This window comes from Ostreococcus lucimarinus, chromosome 7, assembly GCF_000092065.1.
Source record: "Ostreococcus lucimarinus CCE9901 chromosome 7, complete sequence".
Classification (NCBI taxonomy): domain Eukaryota; kingdom Viridiplantae; phylum Chlorophyta; class Mamiellophyceae; order Mamiellales; family Bathycoccaceae; genus Ostreococcus; species Ostreococcus sp. 'lucimarinus'.
Window position 1 is genome coordinate 1 of NC_009361.1, and position 12,460 is coordinate 12,460.

The following is a 12,460-nucleotide window of genomic DNA, read 5'->3' on the forward strand; positions in this document are numbered from 1 at the left end:
CCCTAAACCCTAAACCCTAAACCCTAAACCCTAAACCCTAAACCCTAAACCCTAAACCCTAAACCCTAAACCCTAAACCCTAAACCCTAAACCCTAAACCCTAAACCCTAAACCCTAAACCCTAAACCCTAAACCCTAAACCCTAAACCCTAAACCCTAAACCCTAAACCCTAAACCCTAAACCCTAAACCCTAAGCATGAGGGAGGGAGGCGCTTCGGGAGAAGTGCCGTAACCGACCGACTAGCTAATACTTATTACACCTCACCCTAGGTTCTCTGCGTCGTACTGAGGCATGAAAAGTCACGATCATTCGCATCCTTCCTGTGCACCTGCACGACACCCGACGGCCAGCACTCGTCGACCAGCACGGCACCGCAGACTTCCCCCTCGACGCTCCGGACGTCTCCGGACTAAAACCTAAAAATAGCGATATGGTGACGTGAGCGGTTTCCGCGAGCGTTTTCGTCAAAAACGCATCAAAACGTTCAATGGCTTGCAAGAGGCGCTAGTCTACAAGCTATCGTGTCACACACCGCGCCTTTTTCGTTCAGACCGCCGTGGAGAAGCAAAAACACACGCTTCGACGATGGCGACACCACGGCGCTCGCCGACATACCTTCCTTGCCAATTAGAGCGCACGACTCCGCGAAGAGCGTCCACCGACACTTTCGCTCGTCCACGCACGCTCGTAAATCGAACGTGTACGCATCCTGGGTTGCGTTTTCGTTATCGCCACCACCAATGACGAACCACTGATTTCCAATCGCTACGGACGCGTGCGCCGCGCGAGGCGATGGGCGATCACCGTCTTCGTTGTCGCCATCGACAGTTCCCCACTCGCCCTTGACGACGTCGTACACGTCGACTGCGCCGCAATCGCATAACTCATTGCCAGTCGAACCGCCGCAAACGAGCAAATATCGTTCGTCGACACTCGTCGCTGCGTGCGAACTTCGTGGACGCGTCCCATTCGCTAATTTCTTCCACACCGTCGTCGTCGGTGTGAACTCCCAAAGTTCATCTAAGTCGTCTCCCGTCTTCGCGTCGACGCCGCCGAAGATGAAAATTCGATCGCCGATCGCAGTCGAAGTGTGACCGGATCGCGCACGCGGAGGCGTTGAAACCTCATCGCTTGTTTCACAACGCACGTGCGTCCACTTGAAATCTTTCGACGCGTAATCGGCGGTCAAATCAATGGCGCTCACCGTGAGACTGTACACACCGTCGACGTCGCAGTCATCCGCTGATTTCCCTCTAAAGGCGTACAGTTTCGATCCTATCGTCGCGCTCGCCGCGCCCGCGCACGTCGACCCAGGCCACTGCAATTTGCGTTCGGCCCACGCACCCGTGGCCAGGTCGAACGCCCACAAATCACCGAGTAATCGCGAGCGTGAGCCTCGACCGTGCGAGAAGAAGATGGTGTCGCCGTCCACCACAGCGGACATATGTCCAGACCGCGCGCGTGGTGAGACCTTGCTCAGGATTGGAAGTCTCACAAACTCATCGTCCGCCGCGCTGGCGAACATTTCATCTAAAAACGCCGTCGGTCCCGTGGAGGAATTGAACGCGAGCGCGCGGCGAGCGTCCTTCGTCTGCGCCAGTCGCGCCGATTCCCCTAGTGCCCCGCTCGCTAACGCGCGATAATACTCCAGCGCGCACTCTTTCGCCGTCGCAATCATCGCTCGTTTCTGTTTTTCGCTCATACCTCGCACGAGCATGTCAAACCAATCGGCGTATCTCGAACTTATCACTTCGCAATACAGCTCCATCGCGCGCTCTGGGCTAATATTCCCCAGCATGCTCCACGCGTCGTACGCCAGCGCGCCCGCGGGATCCCACAAATCCCACGGTCGCGTTCCTTGACACGGTCCACGCGACGCTTGTCGCTCCAGCGCGTCCAGGAGCAAGGTTTTGTCCTCGTCAAACAGCACCGCGTCCTCAACGCCATCGGCATCGTGCGCGCGCGACATCGCCTGTCGACCCATGGTGACTATGGCGTCGAGCTTGGCGGCGGCATTGTTGGATGTCGAAGCGCTCGCGCGCGCGCGGAACGCGCACGCGAGATAAAACCGTTCAGGACCGCGCATGGGAGGCGCGAGATGACGCGATGCGGTTGGTCCGCGAACGGTCGTTCGGGACGACCGTGCCTCTCGCGCGGTTCGCCGCACACGATGGCGCCGCGAACGTCGATATCGACGAGATGAACGACGACGAACCGCGAAACGCCTTCGAGCGCGCAGCGCGCTCACTCGAGTGTCCTTGGTACGTGGCGATGATGCGCGACGCAGAAACTACGCTCGACGACCTCGCGAAAAGTGTCGAGAACGACGAGAACGAGGACGACGCTTTCAGAACGAAAGCAATTTCTGCGCTCTCCGACATCGGCGTGGAGACGAAAGACACGATGGCAATCGTGGATCACGTGCTTTCATCGCGCGCGCGCGCGCGTGCGCCCGCGATGGCGGTGACGCACGGCGACGCTCGAGACGTCATAAAGCGCACGCGCGGAGGCATTTATGACGAATCTTTTCTCAGCGCGATCGAGCCGCTGTATGATTTACACATGGGCGCGGAAAATATGGGACCTTTGTTGTACGCAATCGCTCGGTTTTGTAAGCCCGCGCACGTGTTGGAAGTTGGCGCAGGGTACACGAGCATCTTTTTGCTCCAAGCGATGCGAGACAACGCCGATGAAATTGCGACGTATCGAGCGATGATTCAGCGTCAGGAGGCGCGCATCGGCGACGTTCCTTGGACAGCACCTGATTATGACTATGAAAAGCTCGACGCGTCAACTCTTCACATCGTCGACAACTGCGCGCACGAGCATACTACGGCGCATCGAGTGAAAGAGGTTGCTCAGGCGCTGGGGTGCGAATCGTTTTTGCGCGTCCACGTCTGCGATGCGTTCGACAGCGAGCTACCAAGCACGTTGGCCGTTCCAGATGTCAAGTACTTCGACCTGTTGTGGATCGACTTAGGCGCCGCAAACCGCATCGAAGGCTTCTTCGACGCCTGGTGGAGTCGAGTGAATCCATGCGGTGGTTTCGTCGTCGTGCACTCGACGCTGACAAATACGCTGTCGCGTAAATGGCTGGAAAAGATGCGAAAGCTCGCCCGAGACGGGGGTCGCGACGCCGAGACTGGAGCATCGCCTTACGGGGAGTTCGTCACTGTGAGTTTCCTGGAACCGCATAAGATGTTCCAAAACTCGTGCTCGTTTTTCCAACGACGCCAAAGCTCGTGGACCGAACGCACCTTGACGAAGTATCCATAGCGTAGCTTAGCGTAGGCATAGTTCGAATAACGGTACATTTTGTTTTCCTATATTTTCCATTCTAGAACATGATCTACATTTTGCTCTCGTCGCTATATTTGCACCCTTCTTTCGCGAGGTAAGTGTTCCAAACGCCGCCGTCCGCGCATTCCCACAGGCTATTGTCCTCCACAATCGGCATGCTCACCGAAGGAACTTTACGCCAGACGCTACACTTGTGGCACTGTTTCCAGTTCACCTCTTCGTCCTCTTGCATGCCCGCGTCGCCGCCGACGATTTTGCTTACGTCAATGTCAACGTTGCCGAGGCTGAGAATGTTCACCGCGGCGGCGTTGCCAGTGACGACTGCACCGTGCACACATTGCGGTCCAGTAATTGAACACGCCTCTCCGGCGAAGTAAAGCCGTCCATCGTGCTCTGGAGCGGCCAAAGCCTCGACGTCGAGAACAGTCGTGCCGGTGCGCGCATACGAATACGCGCCAAAAGAGTGCTCGTCGTTTCCCCAGTTCGTGACGATGTAGTCATCTGGCACAGGAAGTGACTTCAACCGAAACATCTTCTGCAACACTCGACAAACGCCGCGAACAATTTCAAGTTCATCTTTACCGTCGAAGTCGTGCGCGTACGGCGGGGCGACATGCGCTAACAGGGTGTGTTTTTTGCCGTACGCGTCTAAATTCAGAAAGCGATAACGTGGATCGGTGACTTGGAAGAATTTCGACTTCGGCCAAAACATTTCTTTGAAGCGCATGTAAACCTTATTTTCGGTACCCATTCCTATGCGTTGAATCGCGCGCAACTTTTGATCGCTCAACGGCGGCGTGAACTCGATGCGATTCTTTTTTAGGACACCCAGTGGCACGGTGACAACGACGTAATCGCACGGATGCTGCGTCCCGTTTGTGCACGTAACACAGTATGACTTCTGCTTTGCCTTGATCTGTTGTCCAAACTCGTTCATGAAAGATGTCTCGTCGACTTTCACACGATTGACGACGTGCTCATACTTGATATCGAGCGCGCCATCTTTCTCCCCAATTAATCGATCTATGAGCAGGTCTTTGTATCCATTCACGACCATGCCGTCAGAAAAATCTAACTGTTTGTTTTCCACCTTGCCCGGCGGCCGTTTTACGGCGGAGTCCACTGTGGACGCGTCACTTTCGCTTTCGACATATGATGTTTCATTTGCGTTGACTGGCCCATCAGGGGCGAGAATGTCTCTGATTTCGTCTTGCACATTTCGCTCGAAGACGAAGGACAACTCTCGCATAGGCGCAACGAACGCCCAAGTGATTACTGGTATCGAATCATACACTGGTTTCACCTTTTCAAAACGTTTCTTCCCGTTAAGTAAAGAGTTCACGATTTGGTTCGTCGCGTAGTTGAAGGCGTCTTCCAAGGAGCAATCAGAATTTTCCTCGATTTCATCGTAACCTCTCGCCGACGGCGACGCGATAAAATGCTGCGCCTGTAACTGTTCGTTTTGTGTGCTTTTTATCGGCACGCACAGCGACCGCTCAATGTCCTCGGCATTTTTAATAAACATTATTTCAGTCGCCTTGCGCGAGATTTGAAACGCCTGCGCAACGTCTTGTTCTTTCACGCGTCCGCCCTCGGCGTTATACCACGACGACTTTTCTCCCCATCCAGCGCTGTAACCGCCACCTGCCGTGTTGAGCGCGACTTTATGCTTCTTGGCAATCGCATACACAGGATTGTAATCGTGGCAACCATGAATGAACGATGCACCGAGATCAACCTGCACGCTCGGTAAGCCCGCGCTCGCCATCTCCCGCATTTCAACGGTGTTGCAGCGCCCACCTGGTCGGCTGCGCGACTCTAAAACAACTACGGATGCACCATGATTTTTCAAACTTCTCGCCGCAGCCAGTCCAGCCGGACCGGCACCGACGACGACGATAACTGGTGACGGGTTTCCGCCCCACGGCACGTTGACCGGTTTCGCTGGCTTTTCCTCGATTCGTTTCTTCGGTACAGGCTTTTTGACCGCGTCGTTGACGTCGCACTTCTTCTTGGTTGCCTTTGTTTCCAAGTCATCAGCAGAAAGCTTACGTTTGGGTGTCACCGGTTTCGATTTGATGACCTTCATCGTCGTCGACGCCAACGCATCTTTCGGAACACCATTTTCGACCACCACCGCTGACACCGTCGTCGTCAACTCCGGAAGAGTTGAAGGGACATCCAGCCGCTGACCTCCCTCGTCATATACTCGCTTCCACCTTTTTCGCAAATCTTTTGCGTAGACGCGAGCTCGGTCGAGGTATCTTCTTATGGATTCGTTAGAGCGTAAACGATTCATGTGTGTGCCTATCTCGACTTCACCAGTCGCCGAGCAGTTCGTAAACTTGAGTTTCTCTCCGGTGGTGCGATCGATTCTGATGAACGCTTTATCAATGTTCTGTGGATTATCCTTGCGCGCTTGCGCGAAAACGTACACGTCGCCATCCCACCACGTAATTCTATTGAGCGGTGCGTCAAATTCCTCGTTCGTCTCGAGCACGTCGTGCAGCGGTTTCGGCGGTAGCGCTGGCGCCAAGACTCTGAAGTACTGCCTCTTCTTCATCAACTCGGTCGATGTCTTACCGGCGTTCTTCACCAACACCATGCGATCGCACGTCTCTCGTAAGGTCTTCGCGTCAGTGTGAATCGCGTAGCGCGCGCAGTTCGAGGGTGGAAGCAACAAAACTCGATTGGAATTGAGCAATCGAACGGCGCGTAGTTTCGCGTCTGACACCTTCTTGACGTACTCCTTCGCATCCAAAAGCACTCCCGGTATCAACTCGCCGTCAAATTCGTCTGCTATACTCACCGCGCACCACTTGGCGCTCGCTACTTTCGCTGTCTTCGTCTTCGCTACTTTCGCTGTCTTCGTCTTCGCCGCGTTCGCTGTCTTCGTCTTCGCCGCGTTCGCTGTCTTCGTCTTCGCCGCGTTCGCTTGGCTCGGGCGCATCTCGCAATCACTGAATTTCACGTCATGTCGCTTCCTCGCGGGCGGTAAAGGCGCGATGACGTCTTCTTCGTTGTCGTCGTCGTCGTCAACCGCCGGCATGTGAGACTCCCGTGAGATTCCTCGAGCGCTTGCCGCGTGGTTCGACAACGCGACCGCGATCGCGCCGCGACTGTCAGGTGCGTTCGGTCGACTCCGTCGCAGTCCGTTCGCGCGTGCGCCCAGCGTCGACGCAGAGCGGCGCGCGCGTTGACGAACTTGGCCCGGCGCGCGAGCGCCCCGCTGTGCGGCCGTTCGCCACTCGACGTCGCTCGTCGTGTCGAGTCAAGGTCGTGGTGTCTCGATGCGACATGGCGACGCCAAGGTGGCGTTCGTGAGCGACAATCCAGGGACGTCGTACGGTGAAGTCAACGCCGTGGTGTTCGTCGTCCTCGTCGCCGCGTGGGCGTGCGTCACAGTTCGCGAACGATGCAAGTCATGGGCGTCGACGTCGACGAAGACGACGCTTTTAGTGGGTACAGAGACGGCGATGCTCGCCTTGGCGACTTTGGCGAGCATGTTTGCGGTGACGAAGGCCTTGGCCGTGGCCTGCGCCGTGGCGGGAGGCTGCTTCTTGTACTGGGCTTGTAATGCGCGCCCAGCGCTGGGAAGCCGCGCCAACAGCGCCGCGTTTACTTGCGAAGATGCGCTCACGCTGTACAGGTTTACGCTCGCTATGATGACCGTCGTCGCCATCTTGGCCGTAGACTTTACCCTCTTTCCTCGACGTTTGGGCAAGACGGAGACGTACGGTGTGTCCCTCATGGACGTCGGCGCCGGTTCGTTCGTATTTTCTTCGAGCGTCGTCTCGCGATTCGCTCGAGGCAAGGAAAAGCGAAACTTGCGCGCGAGTCGGCGTAAAGTGATGCAAGTCATGCTGTTGGGTTTAGCCAGGCTTGCGATCACGACCATGATCGGGTATCACTCCGTCGAGACCGAGTACGGACGGCACTGGAATTTCTTCTTCACTCTCGCCGTCATTCAAGTGTGTGCGGACACGCTTCCAATCGCAGCGCACAGGGCGTTGCCCTTCGGTTTATTGATTTCGTTCGCGTATCAGTACGTGTTATCCTGTCACGGCTTGAGCGCTTGGATCCTGCAAGCCCCCGATGTGCGATCGCACGAGTCCGAGACGAATGTCCTGACAAGGTTCGTCTCGATGAACCGAGAAGGCGTCTCGAGCGCGTGCGGTGGGTACTTTGCGATCCATCTCATAGCGGCGCATCTCGGCAACGCGCTCTCGAAACCGGTGTTGAACTTTTCAAGGTGGCTACAAACGATGGCGATCGTGACCTGTGCTTTTTGGTTTGCGGCCATCGCATCTCACGCGTATGTCGAACCAACATCAAGGCGCGCTGGGAACGCAGCGTACGTGCTCTGGATCGTCGCCTTCAATCTGCAAGTCATCATTGTTTATGTTTGTATGACGTGGTTTGCGCGAAGCGCGAACGGACGGGGGAAGTGCGACATTCCGGTATTGGCGAGCGCGATCAATCGTCGACAACTTTTCGTGTTCGTCGTCGGAAACGCTCTGACTGGGCTGACGAATTTGGCAGTGGACACGATAAATGCCGACGCTAACACGGCTTGGGGAGTGATGTCGCTGTACTTGTCGGCGATTAGCATAGTTGCGCTCGCGATGGATCGTAGAAAATGATTTGCAGATTCGCGAAGCAGTACAGCGTTCCGCGCGATGAGCACGTCGCCGTCGACGTGCGTCGTTCGTGCGTCGACGGAGGGCGCACGATCGAGTATGACGTCGCGTATCTCCCGTGCGACGTCGCCGTCGACGCCGCGCGAGCGAGGCTCGCGAAACCAACGAATTGACGTAGCGGATAGAACGTAGCGGTGAAACTGAATTTGGAAGATGTTGGAATGCAAAACGATTCACCCACGTCGCCATCGTCGAAGCGTGTGTTTTTGCTTCTCCACGGCGGTCTGAACGAAAAAGGCGCGGTGTGTGACACGATAGCTTGTAGACTAGCGCCTCTTGCAAGCCATTGAACGTTTTGATGCGTTTTTGACGAAAACGCTCGCGGAAACCGCTCACGTCACCATATCGCGACGCGCTACTGGGGAGCGCGTGCGGTGGCGCCGCGATAAAGCGCACGAATCGTAGGCCGTAACTCGCGTTCGATCGCACGCCGAAGCACGACGCGACGCGTCGACATGGGCGTCGATCGCGCTCGCGCTCGTAGGTTGACCGAGAGCGAGAACGATGACGACGACGACCGAAGTCTCGACGCGCGCGAGGAGGTTGGAGATGGTGACGACGAGAGTGACGAAGAAGATGTGGACGGGGATAGTGTTGTACGCGCGTCTCTGGAACGCGCAAGCGAGCGAGATGCGGAGATTGCGGATGAGAGGGATACGCGAGTGCGAATACTTCTCATTCGCGAACGGGACGCCGAGTTCGCGCGAGATCCAAAATTTAAATCGCGATCAATCGCCGAGTTGAACAACGAAGCCGTGCGATATTTGAAAGCCGGAGACGATGTCAAGTGTGTGGTGGCTTACGCCAAGGTGTTTCGAAAGGTTTCTGAAAACAACGTCACGCACCCGACGCTATACGTGTGCCACTCAAATCGCGCATTCGCGTACTTGAACTTGGGTCTATTTCAAGAAGCTCTGTGGGATGGCCATCGCGCGCAGACATTGGCGAATGAGCGTTTCACGCAGTTACAAGATGACGACGGGAGTGTCAAGGTTTTCGTGAAGGGTTACGCGAGGAAGGGTTTCGCGCTCATGGGTTTGCGGGAACCGAAACTCGCAAAGCTCGAGTTTGAGCGCGGATTAACCATGAGCCCGACCGATGAGGAATTGAAGCGCGGTTTGGAAGAGGCAACGCAAGCAGTCATTCGTGATTTATACATCGGACGCGGAAAAGAGAAACAATATGCCCTGCCGAGCTCCGGGAAAACGAGTGAGAGAATTTCGTCGCTGCCGTACTCGGCGCCGCTTCACCGTGTGCATCCTCGCGATATGCTGCCCAACACGCTATTGACCCCATTCCAAGCCGAAAATGATTATCATCTGAAGGACACGTACAATTATATGACGATTCAAGCCGATATTCGCGTCCCGAAGAGACATTTCAAGGTTTTACAAGACGACGTTCGGCGCGCCAAGTTCTCTACGGCGATTAAATGCGCAATCGACAAGATGCACGACGACGCCAAAGATGCACGAGTTTTGAATATCGGTTGCGGTGCGGGATTAAATACAATGTTGGCGTTGAAACACGGTGCGCATCACGTGACGGCTACCGAGCGCTGGCTGTACCTCGCCATGGCTACGAAGGAGAATTTGTTGAACAACGGATACAGTGATGACCAAGTCAAAGTCGTGTACAAGCGTCCGACTGATCTCGCGTTGCTTCGCGATGTCCCAATATCGTGCAACGTGTGCGTGTGCGATGTATTTGACGACGGTTTGCTGAGTTCGGGGATCATTCCCGCCGTTAGGCATGCCTTGGACAAGCTATTGTTGCCAGACGCAGTCGTCATTCCGTCGAGCGCGACGCTGTACGCCCAAGCCGTCGATATGCGCACGCCCGCCTTTGACGGAATCAATCTCAGCGCGATAGACGGTTACAGATGGCACCCAACGTACATTGCAGGCATTGATTTATTCGAGAACGCGTACATCACTCTGAGCGATCCTGTGCAAGTGTTCCAATTTGACTTCCTCATGCCGCCAGACTGTAGCGAGAAGAAGACGATTGATTTAACGTTTACGAAGCGCGGCAAGTTCAACGCCGTGGTGTTTTGGTACGAGATGACTTTGATTGATGATGTGAAAATTTCAACAAAACCTGGTGGTGAAGATTGTCCTTCTTCGATGCGCGCCGCTGTCCAGTTCATGCCCGGGAAAATATCAATAGAAGAAGGCAGCGTGTTGCCACTCACGTGCGCGCACAACACAGTCGGTATACAGTTTAGTGTCGAAGATGCAGAGTACGATCAAGTGACGAAAAAAGATGCCAGTTTTCCAAAATATCACTTTCACATGCTTCGCGATGAGGGGCGTCTGCACGCGTATTCGGACGCCCTCGGGCGTCAAGTTGCGCGAATCAAGGCTCGCGGAGACACGTGCAGGGCGCTCGACATCGGCACGGGAAGCGGTATACTCGCCATGCTCGCCGCGCGAGCGGGTGCGGATTCCGTCGTCGCTTGCGACACGCATCCATCGCTCGTGAGCGTCGCTAGACGAAATGTTGCCGCGAATGGTTACGGATCTCAGGTGAGCGTCCTGAAGCGCGACGCGACGCAACTCGAACGCGGCAAGCATGCGCCATACGACGGCGTTAATCTTATCGTTCTGGACGTCTTCGACGCCGGACTCACCGGAGATGACGTGTTGGACATGATAGAAGCAGCCCGTAAGCAATTGAGCGCATCTACGTGCGCAGTCGTTCCCGCGGCGGCGACGATTTATTGCGCAGGCATCGAAGCGTACACAAGCGAAGTCGACGGTTTCAACATGAGCGCCTTCAACAAGTATAGATGGGACAGCACGTACGAGGCGACGTACATGCGAGACCAGCCTTACCGAGTGTTGACAAAACCCAAAAAAGTATTCGAATTCTTCTTTGATGACTCCCAGAAGAGCAAGGGCAGGGAAACCGTGCTAAAGATGGAGACAATCGCGCACGGCTACATGAATGCGGTGTGTTTTTGGTTTGATTTGCACATGGACGAAGAAGAGACGATTACGACGGCACCGCTAGGGATTGGAAAGGGTGGTACAATTGAAAATCAACGCATTCTCGGCGACTTTGACGGTGCGCATGCGAAAAAGGTCATGTGCGAATCTCTTCGCAGAGTTCGAGCGAACATGGCGTCGAATCCACGAAGCGAAGACTTTGAAAGCGACTCTGCGCGCGAGGGATCAAGCGACAGGACCGTTTTTGTCTCCGATGCCACGTCCTTAGGAGATGATGAATTCGACGACGACGATCGCGAGGAGCACTATTGGGGGCAGGCGCTGCAATACCTCGAACGCGGCGTCCAGGTGCGCGCGGGAAAGAAAATCGCGCTCTTGGCCAAGCGACAAAACGGCGGCGTGCACTTTAGTTTAAAAGAGGGCGTCGGAAATTGGGTAGGAAAACCACCGTGGAAGATTGAATGGGGCGGCGGCGCGTCCGTGGAGAGCCCACATTTCCAGCGCGTGCACTATTGCCAATTGCTCGTCAACGATTTTCTGATGCGTCTACGATGCAAACGGTTCGCGCCGATCGAAAAAGACATGAAGATGATTCTCGCGCATTGCGGTGCGCTGTTTCTCGAGCCTCATAGCTTGACTGACATATACCATCACTTAGTCATGCTAGAAGTGTACTTTGATTGGGAAGACTTCTCCCCGGGAACGAAGGTTGAATCGATGACGAAGCCGTGTTTGCGCCTGTGCTAAAGCACACAAACTTTTTAACACACATTTACTTCTCCTCTTATGCATTAAAACAACGTAACGTACAACGACTATTTGTGGCGCCGAATTTCCGACCAAGACCATGACTACCCTCCTCTAAAACTGCAAGTTTGCGATTCTTTCCTTCTCCGCCTGTCGGCGCGCCAACTCGGCTCGTCCGGCCGCGGTCTTTTGCAGCTCGTGCACCGTCTTCTCCTTCCCACCCTTCACCGCAGCGCCTTGCGTCGTCACACCACCCGAAGCGGCGTGCGCGTCCGTCCAGTCTGCGAACACAAACGGGAGTTTGGCGTGTTTGCTATCCCAGTGCGCGACAGCCGTCTTCTCGCTCGGCGCGCCCTGCGCGCACACGGGACATTTGAACTTGGCGTGTCCCGCCGCTCCACCGAGTCGGTCCGCCTTACCGCTCTTCCCACCGCCCTTGTTCGTGAGCGCGGCCGCAGCCTTACTCGCGAGCTCCTTCGCCGTGTGCTGCGCGATAATATTCGCCGTCAGTCTCGTGGTCGCGTCGCGCGTCACGCGTGCGTCGCGCCCATCGCGCGTCCGTCCGCGGCGGCGGTCATCGCGCGGCGTCGTGCGGCGTCGCGCGGCGTCGCGACGCGACGAACGAACGACACGATGAACGAACCTTTTTCGGCTTCGCCTTTCCAGCCATCGCGCGCCGTCCGTCACCGTCGACCTTCGCGTCGTCGTGCGCGGCGCCCAGGCGCGCGCGTTCGAGACGTCGCCGCCGTGTCGGGCGGCG

The 12,460-nt window shown here is 55.9% G+C and overlaps 6 protein-coding genes across 6 annotated transcripts; 3 read left to right on the plus strand and 3 right to left on the minus strand.

Annotated features, from left to right (window-relative positions):
- Positions 1-486: 486 nt before the first annotated feature.
- On the minus strand, positions 487-1,971 carry OSTLU_32404 (predicted protein; the record flags this gene model as incomplete). Its single annotated transcript, XM_001418768.1, has 1 exon — positions 487-1,971. The coding sequence occupies one exon, from the start codon at positions 1,969-1,971 to the stop codon at positions 487-489; it is 1,485 nt and encodes a 494-aa protein (XP_001418805.1).
- A 593-nt stretch (positions 1,972-2,564) lies between these two features.
- On the plus strand, positions 2,565-3,278 carry OSTLU_32405 (predicted protein; the record flags this gene model as incomplete). The annotated part of the gene is made up of 1 exon (XM_001418542.1): positions 2,565-3,278. The coding sequence occupies one exon, from the start codon at positions 2,565-2,567 to the stop codon at positions 3,276-3,278; it is 714 nt and encodes a 237-aa protein (XP_001418579.1).
- A 73-nt stretch (positions 3,279-3,351) lies between these two features.
- On the minus strand, positions 3,352-6,351 carry AOX3 (amine oxidase; the record flags this gene model as incomplete). The annotated part of the gene is made up of 1 exon (XM_001418769.1): positions 3,352-6,351. The coding sequence occupies one exon, from the start codon at positions 6,349-6,351 to the stop codon at positions 3,352-3,354; it is 3,000 nt and encodes a 999-aa protein (XP_001418806.1).
- Positions 6,352-6,967: 616 nt separating this feature from the next.
- On the plus strand, positions 6,968-7,945 carry OSTLU_15960 (predicted protein; the record flags this gene model as incomplete). Its single annotated transcript, XM_001418543.1, has 1 exon — positions 6,968-7,945. One exon carries the CDS (start codon positions 6,968-6,970, stop codon positions 7,943-7,945), a length of 978 nt encoding a protein of 325 aa, XP_001418580.1.
- Positions 7,946-8,457: 512 nt separating this feature from the next.
- OSTLU_15961 (predicted protein) lies at positions 8,458-11,700 on the plus strand (the record flags this gene model as incomplete). The annotated part of the gene is made up of 1 exon (XM_001418544.1): positions 8,458-11,700. The coding sequence occupies one exon, from the start codon at positions 8,458-8,460 to the stop codon at positions 11,698-11,700; it is 3,243 nt and encodes a 1,080-aa protein (XP_001418581.1).
- Positions 11,701-11,814: 114 nt separating this feature from the next.
- OSTLU_35567 (predicted protein) lies at positions 11,815-12,370 on the minus strand (the record flags this gene model as incomplete). Its single annotated transcript, XM_001418770.1, has 2 exons — positions 11,815-12,186; positions 12,344-12,370. 2 exons carry the CDS (start codon positions 12,368-12,370, stop codon positions 11,815-11,817), a joined length of 399 nt encoding a protein of 132 aa, XP_001418807.1.
- Positions 12,371-12,460: the final 90 nt, after the last annotated feature.